General features: G+C 38.4%; 1 protein-coding gene across 7 annotated transcripts in view; it reads left to right on the top strand.

Annotated features, from left to right (window-relative positions):
- LOC109275917 (sperm-associated acrosin inhibitor-like) overlaps positions 1-24,930 on the top strand; it is a 116,566-nt gene that overhangs the window by 63,282 nt on the left and 28,354 nt on the right. Inside the window, exon 3 of one of the 7 annotated variants that reach the window (XM_053907005.1) lies at positions 21,666-23,033. The exons of 5 other annotated variants lie outside the window; for them this stretch is intronic. In XM_053907005.1, coding sequence (XP_053762980.1) covers positions 21,666-21,679 — 14 coding nt within the window. In that variant the 3' untranslated portion in view covers positions 21,680-23,033. Of the gene's footprint in view, positions 1-14,379; positions 14,754-21,665; positions 23,034-24,930 lie in introns of those variants that run through there. One more of the 7 variants, XM_053907003.1, reaches the window with a different exon arrangement.

Here is a 24,930-nt window from a genome sequence, read left to right as displayed (position 1 = left end):
TATAAAAATTAATGGCCACTGGGGCACCTGGGTGGTCCAGTCGGTTAAGCATCCGACTTCGGCTCAGGTCATGATCTCACAGTCTGTGAGTTTGAGCCCCACGTCAGGCTCTGTGCTGACAGCTCAGAGCCTGGAGCTTGCTTCGGATTCTGTGTCTCCCTCCCTCTGTGCGCCTCCCCTGCTCATGCTCTGTCTCTCTCTGTCTCAAAAATAAAAACATTAAAAAAAAAATTAATGGCCAGTGAACAACACTAGCACTAGATTTTTGCAGCACTGGATTTTGTCTCCCAAAATATGTTACAACACTGAGTGAGAAATGAAAAAAAAAAAAAAATGACTTTCTGGATAGGAGGTGTGTACGTCAGAGACTGGAGGGGAACCATAAAGAGGGACATAGGCCCGGAAGAAAGTCAAGTGTTCAAGAAGGTTCTGATAGACTATGCAAGATGTGAGCAGTTATGAATTTAGAGGTCACAGTTCAGAATACGTGTGAACTTAGTAGTAGCAGTAGGTGTAGGAAATATGAACAATTGTTTACGGAGGCTATGGCTAGTGGGCAAAATGTCAAATTAATCTCTCAGGGGTGGGGCTGACATAATAATCCTCAAGGGTGTATCCAGATGTAAAGCAGATAAAAGATTGGTGAAAAAAAGAGTTCTTTGGATTTAAAAAGGTCAGGAAAAGTGAGATAAAATGATCAGACATGGGTTTCTTTGGTTTGGACAGCTGCTTACAGGAAGAAGAAAATTTTAAGTTGTACAATAAGCCATGAATTATAGAGGGAGGATCCTTTGAAGGTGAAAGATGAAGGCCAAGAAGACAAAAAGCAGTCCCTTTAGGCTCAGGGAAGTTTCTTTATTCCTCCTGACTTTCCTGTAAGGGGAGGGGAAACTTGAGGCCTTGTCAGACTATGACCATGGCTCCATTTTAGGGAAGGCAAGGTAGGACTAATGCAGAAAAACATAAAAATAAAACGAGAGAAAAATTTGAGAATATTAGGGCTCTTTCCCCAGTGGATGTAAGGAATCACAGGGAAGAGAAAGGTGACCCATTAGAAGGTTAGTGAACAGTGGTAGAATTCATTTGGATCAGGACCTGAATAAAGAGTTTCTGGGTCAGTTAGCTGGAGGGAACTAAGCAAGCCAGCACCATGGCTGGGCAGTAATCCAGGTATAGAATAATGGCTGTAGGAAGGGAAAGGTACAATAAGAAAATTAACCACATGTTGTGTACTTGCTATGTGCTAGAACTGTTGTTACACCTGGTATATGCACTATCTAACTCAAAATAATCTTATGATCTGTGTGGTTATTTGTCCTGGTATTTAGCTGAGGCAACAGGGACTTTGAGAAATACCTAGTTTCAGGTTAAAAGCCAATGTTTTTTTAATCACTCTGGTGTATGGCCTTTAAATGTACATCTAAGACAAATCAAAGATGAGTTGGAAATTGGAATCATAGGAATGAAGCTGATAAAATCAGAGCAGTTAGGAACAACAGCTAATGTTTAAATGAGCAGGCAGAAGGAGCTGAGTGCTGTATCAGAGTACATGGCCTTTTCATGTGTGAGGATCAGATGGAAAGAAGGAGGCTTCCAGAGGGGACAGGGAACCTCTAGAGTCAAGGGACAAGGGTTCCTTCTCTGTCCCCTCATCCTCATCTAGCCAAGGTGCAATGCTGTGACAGTCCCTTTCCTACTTTATGCTTTCTGCTTCTCTCACATCTAGTGATGTTAACCTAGTTGGGGTTTCAGGTTTTCAAGTAAAACCCTTCCTTGAAACACTAATATGTACAACCGATAAATAGAGCTGAGGATTGGAGGTAGGTGAGAGGCACTTGGGACTCTACTATTTAATTCTGTATTTTCCTCCTAATTGCTGCATCAGCCCATTTCTAATCCCCAGACTCCCATCCTTCTTGGCATCCATCACAGGCTCCACCCAATACCCTTAAGGCCTTCTTGGGATAGTTTTAAAATCGATGACCTAGATTTGGGAGGACCAGTTCTTGCCTCTTGTCTGCCCTCCTCTCCCTTCCCTGTGTGGCTCCTTCACATCCTAGCTCTTTTTCTCCATCTCCCTCTCCTCCCTCTCCTCCTTCTCCTCCTTTGTCCCCCTCTCTCCCTCCTCCTTTCCCCTCCTTCTCCTACTTCTTCTGCTTCTGCTTCTCCTCCTTTCTCCTCCTCCTCCTTCTTTTTCTCTTTTTTTCTCCTTCTTCTCTTTCTCCTTCCCTTCTACTCTTCCTCCCTCCTCCTCCTTCTCCTCCTCCTTCTCCTCCTCCTTCTCCTCCTCCTTCTCCTTCTCCTCCTCTTCCTCCTCCTCCTCCTCCTCCTCCTCCTCCTCCTCCTCCTCCTCCTCCTCCTTCTCCTCCTTCTCCTCCTCCTCCTCCTCCTCCTCCACTTCCTCCTCCTCCTCCTTCTATGTAGCCCTCACTGTGTTCATGCCCTTTTGTGCACTGGGGCACAGTGACATAGAGATCTGGCTATTTGCATTTTGATCTTGTGTCTGGCAGGACCTTGTTCCTTGCTTCTCATGGGAACAGGGAGTTATCACATCCAAGGATCCTGTGCTTTGGTTCTCTTTAATTTCCTTTGAATTGATGAGGTCAGATAGTTTTGATTATGGGACAAGATGGTGTGAATGAAAAGTAGCAACTCTTTTTCCTGTTGGTTCATGTTGCTCCTAGGTTATCTCATGCTATCTGGATTTAGATTTTACACACACATGGAGTTTCCAGCTCCTATTGACAAAATCGTGTCTACTGTGCTCAGTGCCAAAGGGAACACTATTTCTTTTGGGAAGATACACAATGAACTTTATTTTATTAAAGCCTCTATTAAAATTTCTGCATTACTCTAATTCAATTTTCTTCAAACTTAATTCTTCATAGTTATTATTTTACAAACATTAGATAACATCTAACGAGATGTTAGAGTTTTCTTCAACACTGAGAACTAAGAATTTACTCCAATTTCATATAAAGTCATGATGTCCAATATAAAGATTAGTTACCAAAGAAGATCACTGAATTTTTGTTCTGTTTGGACTGCTCAGGAGTTCTTTATCATATTGAATAGAACTCCACTTCTATATGACTTTCTAGTTCTTTATAGTGGAGTCTAATAGAATGAATCTGCTTTCTCTTTCCAAGTGTATCCCTCCAGATTTGCAAAGGCAGCTTTGGAGGAACTACTCAAAGTCTTTTCTCCCCAAATGATACAGATCAGCTTCTTTAATGGTTCCTTTACAGTATATAATCCCTTCAGTCCTCCATACCCCGACATATTAATGTTGCATTACTTAATAACAGTGAAACACGAGTCATAATCAAACTCACCTTTTCTGCTTGCTATTCCAGTCACTGTTATCCTCACTGGAGATACAGAGATAAATAAGGCAGACAAAGACACTACTTCTTAGAACTTATTTTCTTATATAGTAAAATAAGGAAAGTAATAAATAATATAGAAAGATGATTTCATATTTTGACAAGTATTTCCAAGAAACTGTATCATGGTGTTGGAATAGTGAGTAGTATGGAAATAGGGAACAAATTGCATTGAGTGATTAGAGAAGGCTTCTGAGGATCTGAATGCTGAGGGCAGACACCTGAATGATGACAAGGAGCCATTCTGGGAAAGCCAGGGAAACAATGGCTCAGAGAGAAGAGCTAGAGATGGCCACAGGCAACATCAAGCCTATTGAAGGATTCCATTTTCTCCAATTCCAGGATTACGTTAAATGGCTGCTTTTTCCTTGAAGCATTCAACATGTAAATCATTCAGGCTCTAGCCCATGTCTTCTGCGATTAGACTACACGACTTGATTTGTGGTGAATTCTATGTAAGCTAGAATTACAAAACTCTTGAATCTGTTTTTTTCTTCTTTAGCTGGTCTTTTCTCCACAAATCCCTCTTCTTATTAGTTCCTATTACAAACTTTCCTTCTCGTGACTTCACTTAGAGTCTGCGTCTAGGGGTTTATGGTCTCAAACATTCATTTAGTGTCTACCTGTTGAACTCCTATGCCTCTCTTGTTATTATATGACCTTGTTTTATTCATTTTCATCACAGAATTCATTGTTACCTGATATTTCCTGTTCCTTAATTTGTATCTTACTCACCTCTCATCACTGGGATGTGGGTTCCACAAGAACAGGATCTTGCCTACCTTGTTTGTTTGCCTCTACTGGCCTCAAGTTCGGTACCTTGCAGAATGAGAACTACTCCACAAGTAATTACTAAATTAATGGTTTTAAGATTCCACATCATTAGTCACAGGTAGAGTAACCACAGAATTCATCCAGCATTGGGGAGAAATCATCTGGTTTACATCAGTGAGTTTAGAAAGAAATAAAGCATACCTCATTGGAACTTAGATGCAATTCATCATTTTATTTTATTTTATATTTATTTATTTATTTATTTATTTATTTATTTATTTATTTTAAAATGTTTATTTATTTCTGAGACAGGGAGAGACAGAGCATGAGTGGGGGAGGGGCAGAGAGCGAGGGAGACACAGAATCGGAAGCAGGAGCTGTCAGCACAGAGCCCGATGCGGGGCTCGAACCCACAGACCACGACATCATGACCTGAGCCAAAGTCGGACGCTCAACCGACTGAGCCACCCAGTCGCCCCCAATTCATCATTTTAGAATGAATTTAACTTCAATAAGAAGAGGAAACTGTGAAATGTTTAACACAGTGTCTGTCCTCCACCTTGTTTCCTCTATGACTCAGGATCTTCCTTTCAGTTGAAATCACAGTTGTCTGATGGAACAAGGGCCCCTCTGCAGAGCTCCCTTGGGTGGAAAAGGCCAGAGGATAAAGGTACCCATTAGAGCTGAAAGAGAGCCTCTGCCTGATTCTTAGCTGCTACCTTGTAGTGCCCATAAATCTAGAAAAAGATTGATCAGCTAAGCAAAAGTCTCTATGACTTAAGGTTATACCTACATTCTTTAAGATGGTTACTACCTAAATGTAGCATGTCAGGATCAGATGGCCAGGCTAGCAGGAAATAACTATGTCCACATCTTGTTTCTCTTACCAAACTTGTCTCACTCTGGCTCTTCTGCCTAGAGGGTAATTAATTTCCATTTCTCAATTTTTATTTATTAAATAAATACATGTATTGTTCTCCTGTTCCATTTCTTTGGTTTGCTTTTTATTATTTTTGAAAGCAGAGATGGAAAGGTGAAATAACAAAATGATGTTAAATTACACAATATGTTCAAAATTAACAAGAGATCTGTATCTTAGGAGATTCTTTACTTTGAGCAAACAGAAAGACCAGAAACTATTTCCACAGCTCCAAAGAGAGTCACCCTAATGGGCCCTCCTGACCAGGGGTCCCGGGGAAGGGAGGAAGGATGATGTAAGATGCCAAATGCCCTGTTGCCAGCAGAACTGAGATGTGTAAGGTGGAAAGATTCTGGAAAGGTGATGGAGAAAGGTGATGGAGAAAGCGGAGCGGTGCGGACCCTTCCGGTTGAGGAACAACTGGTAGGTTTAAGGTAGAAGAGTGAGGCTGACATCTAGTGGCAGAAATAGGTAATGGCACAGAGCGCACATAAGCCGAAGGCTGATCACGTTCTTTTTCATTTCCTCAGCCTCAAATACAGTAAGGGCTTCATCTCCCTGTGTTAGTCAAGAGCTTTCAGCTATAAGTGACAGCCTGTAAGACGGATTAAACAAAAAGGAAAAAAGAATTTATTGACTGATGTAATAGGGACGACAGAATGGAGTAAGGATTAAAATTGCTACAACTCAGGGGTCGTATGGTATCCACTCTTCCTCTCAAAAACATACTTACCCCCCCCCCCCCCCAGAAGTTCTTGGTGCTCCTTCTCCCTCCTTCTCTTAGCACACGAGCATTTTTTTCCCTCTAATTAAAGTGAACTTCATTCATGAATATGAAGTAGAAAGGCTCAAACAGCTATTTATGTGTGTGTGTGTGTGTGTGTGTGTGTGTGATGTGTATTCACTCATTGTTCAGGTGAGATTAATGGGGCACAGTAAGATCTTGCAGGTGAACCTGAAATTTGGGGTGAGTTAATTCAGGAGCGCGTTAGGAATACCATTTGATGATGGACCTTAGACCCAAGCAAAATGAAAGCTCATTTTATTTATTTTTATTTATTTTTTTTTTGAAAGCTCATTTTAAACAATCAGTACACAGAGATAAATGTCTACCACCTCTTTCATTATTATGCTTAATTGTAATAAATGTGACACTTGGTTCTCCATTAGTTTGATTCCTTTGTTTTCAGTTTTGTTCCGAATTTGGCTGTAGCACAGACGTGTTGTTTATTACATGCCCTCACATTCCGAAAGAAATAATTTTCAGAATTAAGTAGTGAAAAGAATAAGCAAGCGTAGGACTCCATTACTTATTAGTCACACTTTCCATATTTATCAAAGTTAATATGAGAACCAAATTCCCTAAAGAGAAGAGATTAAAAAAAAAGGAGGTTAGTATCATAAGGAAACTGGGTATTGCTTCACATTCTCTCATCTTCCCAATGTACCCCTGAGAAAGGGAGCCGCTTTGCGATTCCCTCTATACCCATCTCTTTTCCTGCCCGTCACCCCCCTTTCCTCTGTATCTTAATTATTAAAAGAGGTGTTCCGTGAAGTTTTTCAACAAAGAATCTTCCATCCCTTAACTCATTCCCATTTTGATACCTTTCCATTCAACATAGCAATGCTAGATTTTCTTTTTTACCAAGAAGTAAAAGATAATCATAGGAAGAGTGTGATGCATGGTCATTCATATAATTCGCCCTGTTCAAATTTTCACTAGGTTTACACTGCTCACAGAATACAGTCTACTCTCCTTACTTGGGCCTATATTTTCCCCCAGAAAGCTAGCCTCTGGCTAACCTTCCACCCTTATGTATTACTGTTTCCTAAATACATAATGGGCATTTCAACATAATTTTTCACCTTATTATTTCCCTAAAGACACGGCACATTTTCTCAATTTCAAATGTTTTCTCAGGCAGAGAGCCTTGGATAAGTTGCCCATTCTATTTCCTGTTGAATTTTTTCAAAGAACGCTGTACCCTTCGCTTCTTTCAAGAGACTCCTCACATTGACCCCTATCTCGGGTTTACCTTTGATGTATATCTGATCTACTCGCCTGGTTAAGGGACTGCAGACATGTTAACTTGTAAGAGGCAAGCTGGTAATGGAGTGGGCCACTTTCATCATAACGGAGAGGTGGGGCTGTCTGAAATGTCTGAACTCCATTTGGACGGGCAGCTACTACTCCGCAGTGTTGCTTATATTTTTCATGTGAAATCCTAGCTTACTATTAGCATAATCTTGACGTTTCAAAATACGTTGGAAATGTATATTTTTAGGTAAAATAAGATTTCTGAAATGCTGTCGACCACTTCAAGACTTACTAAAATACTGTTTTGATTAAACAAAATCAATGCTGTTTTCTGTTATCATGAATTTTCCTAGGCATATATTCATTTTGCCAAATGAGATTACAAACTTCCAAAGAGTCCGGGATCTATTTCCTACAACTCTCTCTTTTCTTGGTAGTTATTATATGGGTCCTGCACTGAGTAGCCTTGAGGGATTCTTCTAAGGATAGTGACTAGAATTCTGTATCAATTCTGGCCAAAACTTGCACTCTTTCTTTCTTTCTTTCTTTCTTTCTTTCTTTCTTTCTTTCTTTCTTTCTTTCTTTCTTTCTTTCTTTCTTTCTTTCCTTCTTTCCTTCCTTCCTTCCTTCCTTCCTTCCTTCCTTCCTTCCTTCCTTTCTTTCTTTCCTTCTTTCTTTCTTTCTCTTTTTCTTCTTTCTTTCTTCTTTCTTTTTCTTTCTTTTTGCTTCAAGTTTTTACTTAAGCTCCAGTTAGTTAACATATAGTGTAATATTATATTCAGGATTTTAATTTAGTTAATCATCACTTTCATGTAACACCCAGTGCTCATTACAAGTGCCCTCCTTAGTACCCATTACCCATTTAGCCCATCCTTTACCCACCTCCTTCTCACAATCCTCAGTTTTTCTCTATAGGTAAGAAAGAGTCTCTTATGGTTTGCCTCTCCACCCGCCCACTGCCCCCCCCACTGCATATTCATCTGTTTCATTTCTTAAATTCCACATGAGTGAAATCATATGGTACTTGTCTTTCTCTGACTGAATTATTTCGCTTAACATACCACACTCTAGCTCCCTCCACGTTGTTGCAAATGGCAAGATTTCATTCTTTTTTTAATGTCTGAGTAATATTCCATTGTATATATACACCACATTTTTTTTAAAAATTTATTTGTTGAGAGAGGGACAGAGAGAGAGAGAGAGAGAGAGAGAACGAGCAGAGAAGGGGCAGAGAGAGAGGGAGAGAGTGAGAATCCCAAGCAGGCTCCACGCTGTCAGCGCAGAGACCAATGCAGGCACGATCCCACAAACCATGAGATCATGACCTGAGCTGAAATCAAGAGTCAGACATTTAACTGACTGAGCTACTCAGGCGCCCTTCTTTAGCCATTCATCATCAGTCGATGGGCAGTGTGCTGTTGCCCTAATTTGGCTATTGTTGATAATGCTGCTATAAACGTTGGAGCGCATGTACCCCTTTGAATTGGTATTTTTGCGATCTTTGGGCAAATACCTAGTAGTACAATGCTGGATTATAGGGTGATTCTATTTTTAACTTTTTGAGAAAATTCTGTGCAATTTTTTCAGAGTGACTGCACCGGTTTTCTTTCCCACCAACAGTGTTAGAGGGTTCCCCTTCCTCTGCATCTTCGCTAACATCTGTTGTTCCCCGTGTGGTTCATTGGAGTCATTTTGACAAGTGTGAGCTGAGGGGATATCTCATTGTAGTTTTGATTTGTGCTTTCCTGGTGATAAATGATGTTGAGCATCTTTTCATGTGTCTGTTGGCCATCTGGACGTCTTCTTCGGAAAAATGTCTATTCATGTCTTCTGCCCACTTCTTAACTGGGTTATTTGTTTTTTGGGTGTTCAGTCTGATGAGGTGTTTTTTGTTTTGTTTTGTTTTGTTTTGTTTTTAGAGATTTTGGATCCTAACCTTTTATCAGCTATGCCACTTGCAAATATCTTCTCCCATTCCAAAGGTTGCTTTATAGTTTGGTTGGTTGTTTCCTTCACTGTGCAGAAGATTTTTATCTTGATATAAGTACCGATAGTTCATTTTTGCTTTTGTTTCCCTTAACTCTGGAGATGTATCTACTAAGAAGTTGCTACAGCTGATGCCAAAGAGGCTGCCGCCTGGGTTCTCCTCTAGGATTTTGATGGTTTTCCGTCTCATATTTGGGTCTTCTTCCATTTTGAATTTATTTTTGTGTATGGTGTAAGAAAGTGGTCCAGTCTGATTCTTTTACATGTTGCTGTCCAGTTTTCTCAACATCATTTGTTGAAGAGACTGTCTTTTTCCAATGGATATTCTCTCCTGCTTTGTTGAAGATTAGTTGACCATATAGCTGTGAGTCCATTTCTGGGTCTTCTATTCTGTTCCATTGATCTATGTGTCTGTTTTTGTTCCAGTATCATGCTGTTTTTAGCACTACAGCTTTATAATATAACTTGAAGCTCAGAATTGTGATGCCTCCAGATTTGCTTTTCTTTTTTAACTTTTTTTTTTTTTTTTTTTTTTTTTTTTTACTATTCAGGGTCTTTTGTGGTTTCATACAAATTTTAGTATTGTTTTTTCTACTTCTCTGAAAAATGCTGGTGTTATTTTGACAGGGATTGCATTAAATGTGTAGATTGCTTTGGGTAATATAAACATTTTAATAATATCTGTTCTCCCAGTCCATGAACATGGAATATTTTTCCATTTCTTTGTATTGTCTTCAATTTCTTTCAGAAGTATTCTATAGTTTTCAGCTTACAGATCTTTTACCTCTTTGGTTAGGTTTATTCCCAGGTATCTTATGGGTTTTGGTGCCATTATGGATGGAATCAATTCCTCGATTTCTCTTTCTGCTGCTTCATTATTGGTGTATAGACATGCAACAGATTTCTGCATTTTGATTTTGTACCCTGTAACTTTGCTGAATTCATGTATTAGTTCTAGCAACTTTTAGGTGGAATCTTTAAGATTTCCTACATGGAGTCTCATGTCATCTGCAAATAGTGAAAGTTTAACTTCTTTTGGGCAGATTTGGAGGACTTTTATTTCTTTGCATTATCTGATTACTGAGGCTAGGGCTTCCAGTACAATGTTAAATAATAATGGTGAGAGTGGACATCCTTGTCTCGTTCCTGACAGTAGGGAAAAGTCTCTCAATTTTTCCCCATTAAGGACAATATTAGCTGTGGATCTTTCATATTTGGCCTTTATGATGTGAGGTAAGTTCCTTCTAGCCTTGCTTTCTTGAGGGTTTTTATAAAAAATGGATGCTGTATTTTGTCAAATGGTTTTTTTCTGCATCTATTGAGAGAATCATATAGTTCTTATCTTTTCTTTTATTAATGTGGTGCATCACATTGATTGATTTGTGGATATTGAACCAGCCCTGCAGCCCAGGAACAAATCCCACTTGATCATGGTGAATGACTCTTTTACTATACTGTTGGATTTTATTTGCTGGTATTTTGTTGAGAATTTTTGCATCCATGTTCATCAGGAATGTTGGTCTGTAACTCTCTCTCTCTCTCTTTTTTTTTAGTGGGGTCTTTATCTGGTTTTGGAATCAAGGTAATGCTAGGCTCATAGAATGAGTTTGGAAGTTTTCCTTCCATTTATATTTTTTGGAACAGTTTCAGAAAAATAGGTATTAATGTTCTTTTAAAAAATTTTTTTTAATGTTTATTATTTTTGACAGAGAGAGAGAGAGAGACAGTGCATGAGCGGGGGAGGGGCAGAGAGAGAAGGAGACACAGAATCCGAAGCAGGCTCCAGGCTCTGAGCTGTCAGCACAGAGCCAGGTGCAGGGCTCGAACTCACGACTGTGAGATCATGACCTGAGCTGAAAGTCAGACGCTCAACCGACTGAGCCACCCAGACACCCCTTAACTTTTCTTTAAATATCGGGTAGTGGGGTGCCTGAGTAGCTCAGTCGGTTAAGTGTCCAACTTTGGCTCAGGTCATGATCTCATGGTCTGTGAGTTTGAGCCCTGCATCGGTCTCTGTGCTGACAGGTTGGAGCCTGGAGCCTGGAGCCTGCTTTGGATTCTGTGTCTCCCTCAATCTCTGCCCCTTCCCTGCTCATACTCTCTCTCTCAATCTCTCTCTCTCTCTCTTTCTCTCTCAAAAATAAATTTAAAAACCTTAAAAAGTAAATAAAAATAAATGTCTGGTAGAATTCCCCTGTGAAGCCATCTGACCCTGAACTTCTGTTTCTTGGGAAATTTTTCATTACAAATTCAATTTCTGTGCTGATAATCAGTATGTTCAAGTTTTCTATTTCTTCTTTTTTCAGTTTTGGTGATTTTATATGTTTCTAGGAAATTATCTATTTCTTCTAGGTGGCCTGATTTATTGGCCTATAATTTTTCATCATATTCTCTTATAGTTGTTTTTATTTCTGTGGTGTTGGTTGTGATCTCTTCTCTCTCATTTGTGTTTTATTTATTGGGGTATTTTCCCTTTTATTTTTGATAAATCTGGCTAGGATTTATCAATTTTATTAATTCTTTCAAAGAGTCAGCTCCTGGTTTCATTAATCTGTTTGACTGGTTTTTTGTTTGTTTTTGTTTTTTGTTTGTTTGTTTGTTTTTTGTTTGTTTGCTTCTATATCATTTATTTCTGCTCTAATCTTTTTATTTCTCTTCTTCTGTTGACTTTAGGCTTCATTTGTTGTCCTTTTTCTAGCTCCTTTAGGTGTAAGATTAGGTTATGGATTTGAGGTTTTCCTTGCTTTTTGAGGTAGGCCTATATTGTCATATACTTCTTTCTTATGACCACTTTTGCTGAATCCCAAAGGTTTTGGACCATTGTGTTTTCATTATCATTTGTTTCCAGTTTGTTTGTCTTTTTAATTTCTTCTTCAATTTCCTGGTTGACCTATTCATTCCTTAGTAGGATGTTATTTAACATCCATGTATTTGTGGTCTTTCCAATTTTTCTCTTGTGGTTGACTTCAAGTTTCATAACGTTGTGATCGAAAAATAGGCATGGTATGATCTCAGTCTTTTTGTGCTGGTTGAAGCCTGATTTGTGACTTAGTGTATGATCTATTCTGGAGAATTTTCCATGTGCACTTGAAAAAAAAATGTGTACTCTGCTGCTTTAGGATGAAATGTTGTGAATATATGTTAAGTCCATCTGTACAGTGTGTCATTCAAAGCCATTGTTTCCTTGTTGATTTTCTGCTTACATGACCTGTCCATTGATGTAAGTGGGGTGTTAAAATCCCCTATTATTGTTGTATTATTATCAATGAATACCTTTACATTTGTTATTCATTGTTTTATATATTTTGGTCTCTCACGTTGGGGGCATAAATATTTACAATTGTTAGATTTTGTTGGATAGACTGCTTTATTATGATATAGTACCCTTCTTCATCTCTTATTACAGCCTTTGGTTTAAAATCTAGTTTGTCTATATTCCATGACAAATATATGACTTCACTCATATGAAGACTTTAAGATACAAAACAGATGAACATAAGGGAATGAAAACAAAAATAATATAAAAACAGGGAGGGGGACAAAACATAAGAGGCTTTTAATATGGAGAACAAACAGAGGGTTACTGGAGGGGTTATGGGAGGGGGGATGGGCTAAATGGGTAAGGGGCATTAAGAAATCTACTCCTGAAATCATGTGCACTATATGCTAACTAACTTGGATGTAAATTAAAAAAAAATTAAAATGATAAAAAAAATAAAAAAATAAATTATGTAAAATCTAGTTTGTCTGATATAAGTATTGCTACTCTGGCTTTCTTTTGGTGTCCATTAGCATGATTTTCCATCCCCTCCCTTTTAATCTGACAGTGTCTTTAGGTCTAAAATGAATCTCATGTAGATAGCATATAGATGGGTTTTGGGGTTTTTTTAATCCATTCTGACACCCTATGTCTTTTGATTGGAGCATTTAGTCCATTTACATTTGGAGTAATTATTGATGGATATGAATTTTGTGCCCTTTTATTACTTGTTTTGTCATTGTTTCTGGAGATTTTCTCTGTTCCTTTCTAATCTTTGTCACTTTTGGTCTTTCTTTCCTCAAAGATTCCCCTTTAATATTTCTTGCAGGGCTGGTTTAGTGGTCACAAACTCCTTTAGTTTTTGTTTGTCTGGGAAACTCTATCTCTCCTGTGCTGGATGATAGCCTTGCTGGATAGAATATTCTTGGCTGCATACTTTTCCCATTCAGCACATTAAATGGATCAGGCCATCCCTTGTAAGTTAGGGATTTCTTTTGTCTTTCTGCTCTTAGGAGTTTTTCATCTCTATATTTTGCAAATTTAACTACAATATGTCTTGGTGTTGACCTGCTTTTGTTGATTTTGATGGGAGTTCTCTGTAACTCCTGGATTTGCATGTCTGTTTCCTTCCCCAGATTAGGGAAGTTTTTAGCTATATTTCTTCAAATAAACCTTCTGCCCTCTTTTCCCTCTCTTCTCAGACTTCTATGATATGAATGTTATTATGCTTTATGGAGTCACTGAGTTTCCATAGTCTATATCCATGGCCTAACATTTTTCTTTCTCTCTTCTTTTCAGCTTCATTATTTCCATAATTTTATCTTTTATATCACTTATGCATTCCTCTGCATCTTCCATTCTTGTGGTCATTACGTCTGATCAGTTTTGAATCTCGGTTATTGCATTTTTCATTTTGGTCTGACTAGTTTTTAGGTATTTTATATCTGTGGTAAGGGACTCCCTGGTGTCTTATACGCTTTTTTCAAGCTCAGCTAGTATCCTTATGATTGCTGCTTTAAATTCTGGATGAGGTATATTACTTATATCTGTTTCAATTAGATCCCTGGCCATGACCTTTTCTTGTTCTTTCTTTTGGTATGAATTCCTCTGTCTTGGCACTTTGTGTAGGTGTCTGTCTCCTTTTCTGTGTCAGGAAAGTGTGTTATGTTTCCTGATCCTGCAAGTAATGGCTTTATAAAGAAGAAGTCATATACTTACAGAGCTTGGTGCTTCAAGAAGTGTCTCTTCTGTAAGCTGTGTTCACTCAGCTGCTGTGTTTTGGCTGCTCTTTCTCTCAGGTTATTCCTATGCAGAGCTTCTCCTTGCTTTCCATGATGTGGCCTTTTCTCTCCCTCTAGTTGTATAGTTTGTTCTGTCAGTCTTCAGATCAATTTCTTGGGTATTTAGAATAATTTGATATTTGTCTAGTTGTGTTTGTGCAACGAGGTGGGTCCTCTTACTTCTCCATCATCTTAGCTCAGCCTCCTAAAACACTTTTGTTTTCTTTTTTTTCAAGGGATTTACATCATTCACAAATGGTGAGTACCTCTCAAGATTGTGAGTCCCAGTTTTTCAGGATTTTTCTTCACAATGCCACTAAAAGCAGAGATGGAGGGATTATTCTCCTTCTTCCATCACTCAAAAGAATATCAAGATGGTCCTTTTTGCCCCAAGAAATAGAAACAGCATGAAGACCAAGCTTATACATGCAAGTTGCATTGAGAATTGAAGCAAATACACAGGCCACTGCACCACACCTGCCATTGGCATCAATGTGTTTCAGAAGTAGATGTGTTTGGTAAGATCTGGCCTCATACTGGCTCTGACGTTACTGAACCATTTTTTGCTTTTTCAATCAACAAGGGCTTGTTATTTATTCTTAGATTAAGAAATAACAGCTATGGTGTTTGCAGTAAATTTAGGAGAATCACATGATGGAAGGGAGGAAGGAAGGAAGGAAGGAAGGAAGGAAGGAAGGAAGGAAGGAAGATAGTTTCTTCAGTCTTTTCCCATTTCTGTCAGAACAGGTCTGAGGCATGATTTTAGTGGTGCTGAGACTTTCTCAAGTCTTCTAGATGAGGCTGAAAGAAATCTCAGAACCAACTTTGAGAAGTCATTGGGTAGCCACCTGTGCAAGAGAGAGACCTGCACTGTAGCTCTGCATCAGTCTATGCTAGTTTTAGGAAGCCCAGGCCACGGTGATTCAGTTACTCCTACACTGCTCTTTTTAGTGGTATGTGTCCAAATACCACAGGTGTGGAAAAAAGATTATGTGGAAGAGCTAAGAAGGCACTTCTGAGTGTCTTGCCTAATTAGCCCCTGCCTGAGAAAGTGACAGCAGCTATTAGGAAGGAATGTTAATGTGATTTAATTATTCTACATAGTCTGGTGACATTCATGAATTCTCATTAATCTTGCTTTGAAACTGATGGTAGATACTTGGTTAATTCCCATTTTTTCAGTTCCCATTCTTTTCCTTTAAACGACATTGTAATCATCCTCTGAGTCTAGAACTTTCTCTGAAGATGAGAAAATATTTCCTTTATTCAATAATTTCTACAGCCATTTCCTTCAGTGCTCAGCAATAACATCCTCATGGGATCAAAACATGACACTGGAAGCCCATGAGATTGCTTTAAAAGGAAGATATGCATTAAAGAATTAGCTCAACAGACTTGGGATGTTCAAATTAGCTCCTAGGAAGTAGCCATAAGCCTTTAGAATATCCCTCCTGATAAGAGTGACTTTATAACCTGGGGTCATAGGCCAACCACATAGTTTATACTTAAGTGAATGTCTGTTGTTGTTCACTGTGGTCCTGAGCCACCCCGTATCAATTTGACCTCTGGGAATGTGGGGTGGCTGGAGACTAAGTAATTGTTAGCTGTGCAGGTGCTATCTGCCTAGGTGACTGGCTTCTAACAAAAGGCCTGGGAACCAAGGCTTTGGTGAGCTTCCCAGGTTGACAGTACTTCATATGTGTTGTCATACATCATAGCTAGGAGAGTTAAACACTGCCTGCGTGAGTCCACTGGGAAAGATCATCTGGAAGCTTGTGATTGCTTTCTCTTGGACTCCACCCTAGGAGCTTTCTGCCTTTGCTGATTTTACTCATATCCTCTCATTGTAATAAACTGCTACCATGTGTGTAATAGCTTTTTGAGGTCTGTGAGTCCTGCTAGCATATCATCAAACATGAGGATAGTTTTGGGGATTTCCAACAGAGAAGATCTGATAGGTCATGGAAAAGTTACTAATAGTTACTAAAAGTTACTAATACTAGATGCAAATCTGTTTGTAAAAACAATTTCAAATGGAGTTTAAAATATATCACAAGGAATATTATTAATTTTAAAATCTAAATTTACTATTGAACTTACTTGAAAGGCAAAGAAATATATAAATCACTGTCAATTTTTATTGATGTAAGAGCACATAAGCATTTTTTTATGTGCTATAGACCTATAGACCTATATAGACCTATATAGACCTATATAGACCTATAGACCTATAGACCTATATCTATGTCTGTGCCTATGTCTGTATTGATATCTATATCTATTTATGTCTACCATGAAAATTTATGAGTGCTAGTCATCGGCATGTCAATGTGACTTGTTAAACATTTCTGAGTGATTTGAAAAAATGGATTTCTATTCATTATTTGAATATAATCTATAGATATCTATTAGTATGATTGTTGTACAATTTTGCCAAAGCATCACATAAGCTTTTCTTTCTTTTTTAATGAGTAAACTTTGAATGTTAACTGAAGTTTTTCAGAAAGACTGTTCTCTTTATACATAGTCTGTCCCCAATCTTTTATCAACAATAGAGGTTATTTTCAAAAGTCTCATCCGTCAGTAAATCCAGCTCCTGGGCTAAGATTATTTGATATTTCTGTGAATAAGTATAGAGGAAAAAATAATGCTATTTTATTTTCAACTTACCACTGATCGACACAAAAGAAACACTCATTCTGGTAAGTGTGGCCGTTTGTAGCACAGACGTATGACGTTATATTCGGACATTTTGAATCATACAAAGGACCATGTGGGTAGTACATTTTACATGGGGGCTGCAAATATCACAAAATATCATACGAATAACAATTGGTAGATTCTCCCTCATCTATTCCTTGCCTATCACTTCTGCCCCTAACAGAAATAATATCAAATATTACTAGTGAATTGATTCTTTTTCAAGAATTACAAAGACAGGGCTTTGGTCAGGCAGGTTTTTGGTGGACTGCCATGTCAGGAAATGCAGTGACCCATCCATCATCTCTTAAAGTCATAAACATTATCACATACCCACTTAAATCCTAAATACAAACTTTTTATTTAAACTTAGAGTCCCAATGCCAGTAACTCATTCTAAGAAGTTTGTGAATAGAGACATTTATGTGTTTGTGAAATTCTAGGGGAAGGGCTCAAAGGAAATTGATAAGAGTGAGGATTCTGTATTGAGGCTAAGAATAAATTCCGTATTTACCACTGTTTAATTTTATGACCTTGAGCAAGTGACAGGTGTTATTTCATTTAATGCTCAGAAATGTATTTTACTGTTATAATGTTTGTGCTGCATGGGATTAAATCTAAGTCTGGAAAGGGTAAGATGCATGTCCAAGGTCACATAGAAAACTTTTGTTCTATTTACCCCCATGAAGTTTTCGGTCTCTCAGGTCAAGAGAGTGATCAGATTAGCATCAGAATTGAGAACAAGAAATTTAAATTTACCTTAGGCCATTTATCTATATTTTTTGTCTTGAAGATTTCTGCAGATAAAGTACATACACAATAGGTTAAAAAAAATAGTTCTTCATGGAATATGATTTCACCCACTGAAGTTACTAACTGAATGAAGAAATGTAATCTAATTACTCCTTTGCACAAAAGTATACAAAAGAACTTGTAGCGATGGAATTTGTGGGTGGCATTCTTTTTGTTAACTACTTTATCCATTTATTCATTCTTCCATTCATTTTCACAGTCCTTTATTTATAAGTTTTCTATGTCACTGAGAAAAGAGTAAAAACCACTTGGGGTTGTATGCATAACTTGCAAACTATGTTATTTTCATTAAGTTACTTGACTTTTGTTGGCTTTAGTTTCCTTTTCACTACAATTGGGATGAATATATGTACTTTAAAGTTATTTAAAAATATTTTTTAATATTCATTTATTTTTGAGAGAGAGAGAGAGACAGACAGAGCGTGAGCAGAGGAGGGGCAGAGAGAGAGGGAGACACAGAATCAGAAGCAGGCTCCAGGTTCTGAGCTGTCAACACAGAGCCTGACGTGGGCTTGAACTCACGAACTGTGAGATCATGAGCTGAGCCAAAGTCAGACACTTAACCAACTGAGCCACCCAGGCAACCCTAAAGTTATTTTTTAAATTAAATATGATAAAGTAAATAAAACATTAGGCTAGTTTTGCCCAAGATGCTGAGCTAAAGAGGATACTATGGGTGATGGTCAGAAACTTTAGAGATTCCTTGGCTCTGGAGAGACTGACTGGCTCTGGGAAACCAGTTTGTGTGAAGATGTTAGTGTCGCCAGGGGATGCAGGGTGGCCAGCTGGCTGTTGGAGAGGGAAATAAGAAAAGGCATCATAGTTCTGCTCTTCCTTATCTCTCATTGTGAAATGATCTTTTAAATATTCTAGAAAATTCTAGCTTTCTAAAAGCTGGAATTTCTAAAGTTTGAAGAGAAAACTTGAATTGTGTTTTACAAATTTTCCCAAAGGAAACACGAAGCCTACCAACCTTCCCAGGAATAGACTATGCCAGTTGCATATACAATCTTTTAAAGAATAAAAAAGATGGAATGCTTCTCTATAATTCTAAAAAAAACCAGAATCTTTTAATGACAAAAGTGACTGGATATAGTGAAGAGAAAAGAAACATAAAAACTTTCATCTAGTAGAAATAAAGTGAAAATACATACTGCATATCACATATGAAAATAAACTTCAAATGCATCTGAACATAAGAAACAAAACCATGCCAGGATCAACTGGATTTCTCTTTAATCTTGATGTAGGAAAGGCTTTCTAATAAGTGAGAAATGGTGTTTTAAGATAGTTTTGGTTAGCATTTTTTTTTCATAGTGAAGTTGAATATCTTTTACAGATTTAAGATCCATTTCTGTATTTTTGGGGTATGTGTATGTGTGTGTGTGAATGTCATATGCAAGCGAATTACTCATTTGACAATTGGGTTTTTATTTGTTCCCTCAGTTTTAAGTATTCTTATATATTAGGTATATTAGTCCTTTATCTGTGATATGTGTTGCAGGTATTTTCTTCCAGTTTATCAGATACCTTTTAGTTTAAAGAATTTACCCTGAAGCTGTACCTCCAACAATACAAAAACACATATGCATAAGATTATTGCAGCATTGTTTGTGATTGAAAAATATTGGAAACAAACTAAACGCCCATACGTGGAAGACTGGCTGAGTAAACTTTGATACACCCACCCAATGAAGTTCTATGCAATTGTATAAAAGAATGAGGGAGATCCCTGTGAGTTGATATGTATTAATATTCAAGATATTTGTAAATTGAGAAAAGCAAGTTGCAAACAGGTATTTGTAGTGTGCTGTCTACTATTCAAGAAAGTAGGAGGAATGACACAATGTTCACACATATGTTTATCTAAGCAAAAAGTAACACAGGAAAGATAGAGACCAATGAGGCTGGTTCCATAAAGATGACTATGGGATGGAATCAAAAGAAAAGGGATATGAAGGTAATGGCACTCCTTTGAAGCAAACCTTTCACTCATTTTGTTTTATTTTTCTTGTGTTTAAAAAAATTTTTGAATTGCCTTTTGGATTTTTCTTGACCCGTGCATTGTGTAGAAGCATGTTGTTTCATTTTCAAATTTTGGAAGGTTTTCCAAATAACTCCCTTTTCTAACAGTGATACCCAATTCATACCTACTTTGCATTGTCAAGTCTAATATTCCCCACCCAGTCACACATGACTATTTTTCTTTTCTACAGCTAAGAAGCTGTCAGATATCTCTCTCCCAAGACTTGTAAATTTGCTTACCTGAAAAAACAGTATGTGCCAAAGTAGAGGATACCAGGAAAAATATGGTCAGGTTGGAAAAGGCAGCCATTTAATCTCGTCCAATGTCCTGCTCTGGTGAAGCCTGGGAAAAAAAGGCTTGAGACAGCTTATTCCTAATATCTTGCACAACTAGATTTCCAAACATGAGAGAACCTATTACCCTGAGATGCTGCCATTCCTATAAACTTGACATGGTGGTCTCAATATTGGCCTGATCCCCCGGGATTCAGACCTGAGAAGGCCCTTCTGCTCCAACTAGAGAAAGTAAACCATTAAAATAACTTTTTTCCCCCTTCCAATAGCCAATGTGTAATCCTAGTCCTGGTTAGAAGGGAAACTGGGCTCAGGGCTCTCATCAGGGCTGTCCCCAGACCTGTTACTTTTACATAAGTTCACCCTATAATAGATCATCTATACCAGAACATACATGTCAGTGAATATGGACATTCTAAGAATTTATTAAAAATTCTGATAAAAAAGATGCGGACTGACTGCTGTCCTGCATTATCAGAGACATGTCACCTTATAATGTGAGTCGTTTGATTTCCTGGGATAGACCAGCTTCTGAAGTCCTTCATTTACTAGCTAAGTGTCTTCTTTCAGTCCACTTAGATGTGTTCAAATACAAAGAATGACTTGAAAATGGAATTGTTGGTCTTGGGTCATAAAAATTTTGTCTACCTTCCCTGATGCAAGAATAAGGATATACATTCCGATCTAGAAATAATTTTTGTGATTTTTTTGATTCTTAGATAGGTACACACAATTTTTATGTATATGTACACATAATTTTTATATATATGCACCAGAGAGATCTGAGTTCAAATTCTAGCTTCAACATCTAAAAGTTTGAGCCTCAGAAAAAATATGAACTTCAAAGCATATTGAGATGGTCAACACATAGTAAAGAGTTTAACTATATTAAATTTCCAGTTTCTTTAGCCAAACTCTTCTTTTGTAGGAATGGGGATATTTAGGCCCAGAGAGAAGACACTTTCCAAATCATTTGCTCAACTTCCTCCTGTCCTACTCTGTCTCTTCTGTCTCGTCTCCAAATTGCAGCTGGTGGGCATGAAAAGAAAAGAAGGAGAGCCCTGTTAGTGGTGAAATTTTCCCTACTTTCATGTGCAGAGGAAATAAAGAGGATACTGGAGGCCAACAAACATATGGGAAAACCTACGGACAGAGAAGAAAGCCAGAGATCCTATCACTGATTTGAACTAAGGATAGAGGAGGTGAAGAAATATTACCTGAATGAGGTTGCTGCAGAATGTGAGCCTGCTCTAGTCACTCTGAGGTCACAGCTAGGTTTGAGTAAAGTTGCTATCCCATGAATCTGTGGACAGGGACATGCTGAGCGCAGGGAGAAGCTGCCTTGCTCAGTTGAGTGACCACTTATTTGGCATGAAATTGCTGTCATGGCTGTTACCTGCTTTGATCGCTCTCCTGAACCACCTCCTCTGGTATTTCATGTTCCAGCAGGCAAGGACAGATCTGGAGGTTCTGTACTTGTGGTTTCTGGTTGCAGATCATGAGAACAAGAAAGACTGGCATCGTGAATATTTGATGACCTTTACAAAGGTCAATTGCCTACCACATTCCCGATGATTTGGTAGGCTTTCTTGCTAACTCAAGGCAGATTCGTGTTCCTGGTCTCTTCTGCCCCCTGAGGTCACTTAGTCCATTCTGCTTCTCAAAAGGTTTATCTGTTTTGTCTTTCTAGGACGTGATTTCTGACATCCACCTGGGAAACTCGAGCACTGCAGCCAGTAATCTTCGCAGCGCTCAAGCCTCCCCGTTTCTCCGTTTGTTCCCCTCCACTTCAACTTAGAAGAGCCTGAAAATTTGCCATTAACTGGAAAATATCTATCACATAGACCTTAAACTCTCCTCGAGTAGTTAGCAATCCTTTTGCTGCTTTGTCTTTTCTTCTCAGCCTGAGTTTCATAGTCTGCCATTTATATTTAGCCTCTTGACATGATGATGACATTTACCCTTTATTCTCTTCTTCCCTCTTCTAAGCCAGGTTAAACCCAGCTTCCTATTTTTCTACTCCAGACCTCGGTTAATATTGGCGGGTTACCTAAGCCTGCTAGACTCCTAAGAAAACCTCTTATGTCATGTTGCTAACTATGCCACCCATATCCATGTCATTTCTTTTTTTTAATCCATTTTTTCCAACTGTTTGACCACACCTCCCCTATATTACTTTAAGCAGGAGAGTTCACTTCTTCTTTATTAAGTAGGGAAGCTCCAGGATGAACCAATTCCACTTTTTTTCCTCTTTGCCTTGTAATTCTGGAAATTTTATCATCTACCTTTCTAGTTTTATGCTTCTCTCCATATCCACTTACCTAGGGATCCACACATTCATGCATCCCTTTCTTTCTGCTAGTATCTGGTTATGTGGTCTACACTCGTCATCACATTTATTCCTTACAATAACCCCATGAGGTTTCTATCATTGTAAGGCTTGTATAAGAGGGAAAAAAAAAAAAAAACCCTGAAGGTTAGGAGACTAAATTCATTTGCTGAAACTAACTAGCTACTAATGAGTAGAAATGAAATACCTAGCTACTAATGGTCAGAGATGGGGTTCAAAACACAGGTATATTTAACTACAACGCCCATGTTCACGTATTTTTTCCACATTTTCTTTCATCTTAGAGAATGAATCTGCCCTTTAACTTATCCATCAATCTTCTTAGGCCAACACCATGAGTGTCTTGTGTGATAGCTTATGCTTTCTGGGCAGCATCTTTGATTTTCCCCCTTTTTGTCCCTCCTTCCAAAGCCAGGACTCTTAATCTTTATCTAATACCACTTCCTAGGTAATTAGATTGTATACCCCACAGAGGAAAAGATCTTATCTGTACCTAATATCAACCTTGTAGTTGCAGTGCATTGCAAAGGTTATTTTTTAGCCACTTAATAGGTATTCAGTAATATGTGCACAAAGAAAAAAAGAAGGAATCCATTCACTATATTTGTTTGTTTTACTTTGTTCTTAGATATTCTTGAGAATGTTTTCCCAGATGTATTTTGGAAATGTTGTGTCTAATCCACTAAGATATAATCCGACTGGAATTTCGATTGTAGCCACCTAAATTTGATGAAAGTAACATGTTTCAAATGTAGTCTTTTCGGGGCATCTGGCGGGCTCAGTCTGATAAGTACCCAACTTTGGCTCCGATCATGATCTCGCAGTTCACGAGTTCGAGCTCTGCAACGAGGTCTGTGCTCACAGCCCGGAGCCTGGAGCCTGCTTCGGATTCTGTCTCTCTCTCTCTCTCTCTCTCTCTGTCTCTCTCTCTCTCTCTGTCTCTTTCTCTCTCTCTCAAAAATAAACATTAAAACAAAAAAATTAAAATAAAATAAAAAGTAGACTTTTCACGCATGAATATCCTATGCCTTATTTTCAACTTGGCGGGTAATTTATCTACTTTCTCAATATCTAGGAATTCCAAGAATGCTATTTTTAAAACACAATCTGATCTTGTTGCCCAATTCAAATCTTCCATTGACTCTTCCTTGGTTATGTTATGGGGTTGTTATTTACGGTAAAACTTGAATGTGAAGAAATTTAACATCTTATTTTGTATAACCGAAACCAACTTGCTCATGAATAGGCAAATTCTACTGACAACAGGCAACAAGTATCTTGGGGATCTGTGATTCTGGGGACAAGAGATGGAGACTGAATGAAGAGCGAAGATAAGGGAAGGAGATCATTAGAAGGTTTTTGGATAGACTCAGCACTGGTGTCATCCTTTCCAGTGTCTGTACAAGTACTTACTTTAGAAATTAAATTCAAGCGAGAAAAGAAAACTGCATGCACCTTCTAACTAAAGACAGTTATTTTTTTAATTTTTTTTTAAGGTTTATTTATTTTTGAGACAGAGAGAGACAGAGCATGAACGGCGGAGGGGCTGAGAGAGAGGGAGACACAGAATCGGAAGCAGGCTCCAGGCTCTGAGCCATCAGCCCAGAGCCCTACGCGGGGCTCGAACTCAGGGACCGCGAGATGGTGACCTGAGCTGAAGTGGGACGCTTAACCGACTGAGCCACCCAGGCGCCCCAAGACAGTTTTAATTGTTGAAGATTCAGAGGTTTTTGGCCGTTAAGTACCTGTTGCTTCCATGGAACTCCATTTCCCATGTTTTCAGAAACGTAAGCGATCCTTTGTGTACTAGCATAATTTTAGTTTTTCCAGATAGAAAAGGCACTAACATTAAGAAGAAGACCTCCTGGGGTGACTGGGTGGCTCAGTTGGTTGAGCATCTGACTCCTGATTTAGGCTCAGATCATGATCCCAGGGTCATGGGATCGAGTCCCGAGTTGGACTCTGTGCTGAGCATGGAGCCTGCTTAAGATTCCCTCTCCCTCTCTCGCGTGCACACGCGGTCTCTCTCTCTCCCTCTGCCCCTCTCCCCCGCTTGCATGCTCTCTGTCTCTCTTTCACGTTAAAAAGAAGAAGAAGAAGAAGAAGAAGAAGAAGAAGCAGAAGAAGAAGAAGATCTCCTGATCTTTATAGGAAAATGGTGGCTGGCAAAATCAGATATCTTCACACATCTTCCCCCCAAAAAGAAAATAGAGCTTAATCTGGAGGGTACATAAAATTGCCCAATGCTCGTGTCAGCAGTATAACTGGAAAACGGACAATATTATCCACTTTGCAATTCCATGTGATTGGGGAAGTACACTTCCAATACCAGCAGCATTAGCACAAAGAAAGAAAGTTAGAAAATAACGCTATTTACCAACTTGACATGACTGAAAATGATAAAACACTACAGACGCTTCTGGATATACGTGGTAGGTATACTTTCCCTATTTTCACCACTAAATTCAAATGAAATACATATAAAACAAACATAAGACTGTAAGGAGTAGAGAAATCAGATTGGCTCAGGGACCTGGGAACTTGAAGAATAGCATGGTAGCAAGTTTCCTGTGGGTTTGTTTTTGTTTTTGTTTTTGGCCTTATG

This window comes from Panthera pardus, unplaced genomic scaffold, assembly GCF_024362965.1.
Source record: "Panthera pardus isolate Hobbes unplaced genomic scaffold, ASM2436296v1 HiC_scaffold_2, whole genome shotgun sequence".
NCBI classification, from domain to species: Eukaryota; Metazoa; Chordata; class Mammalia; order Carnivora; family Felidae; genus Panthera; species Panthera pardus.
This window is presented reverse-complemented; position numbering and strand designations above follow the sequence as displayed.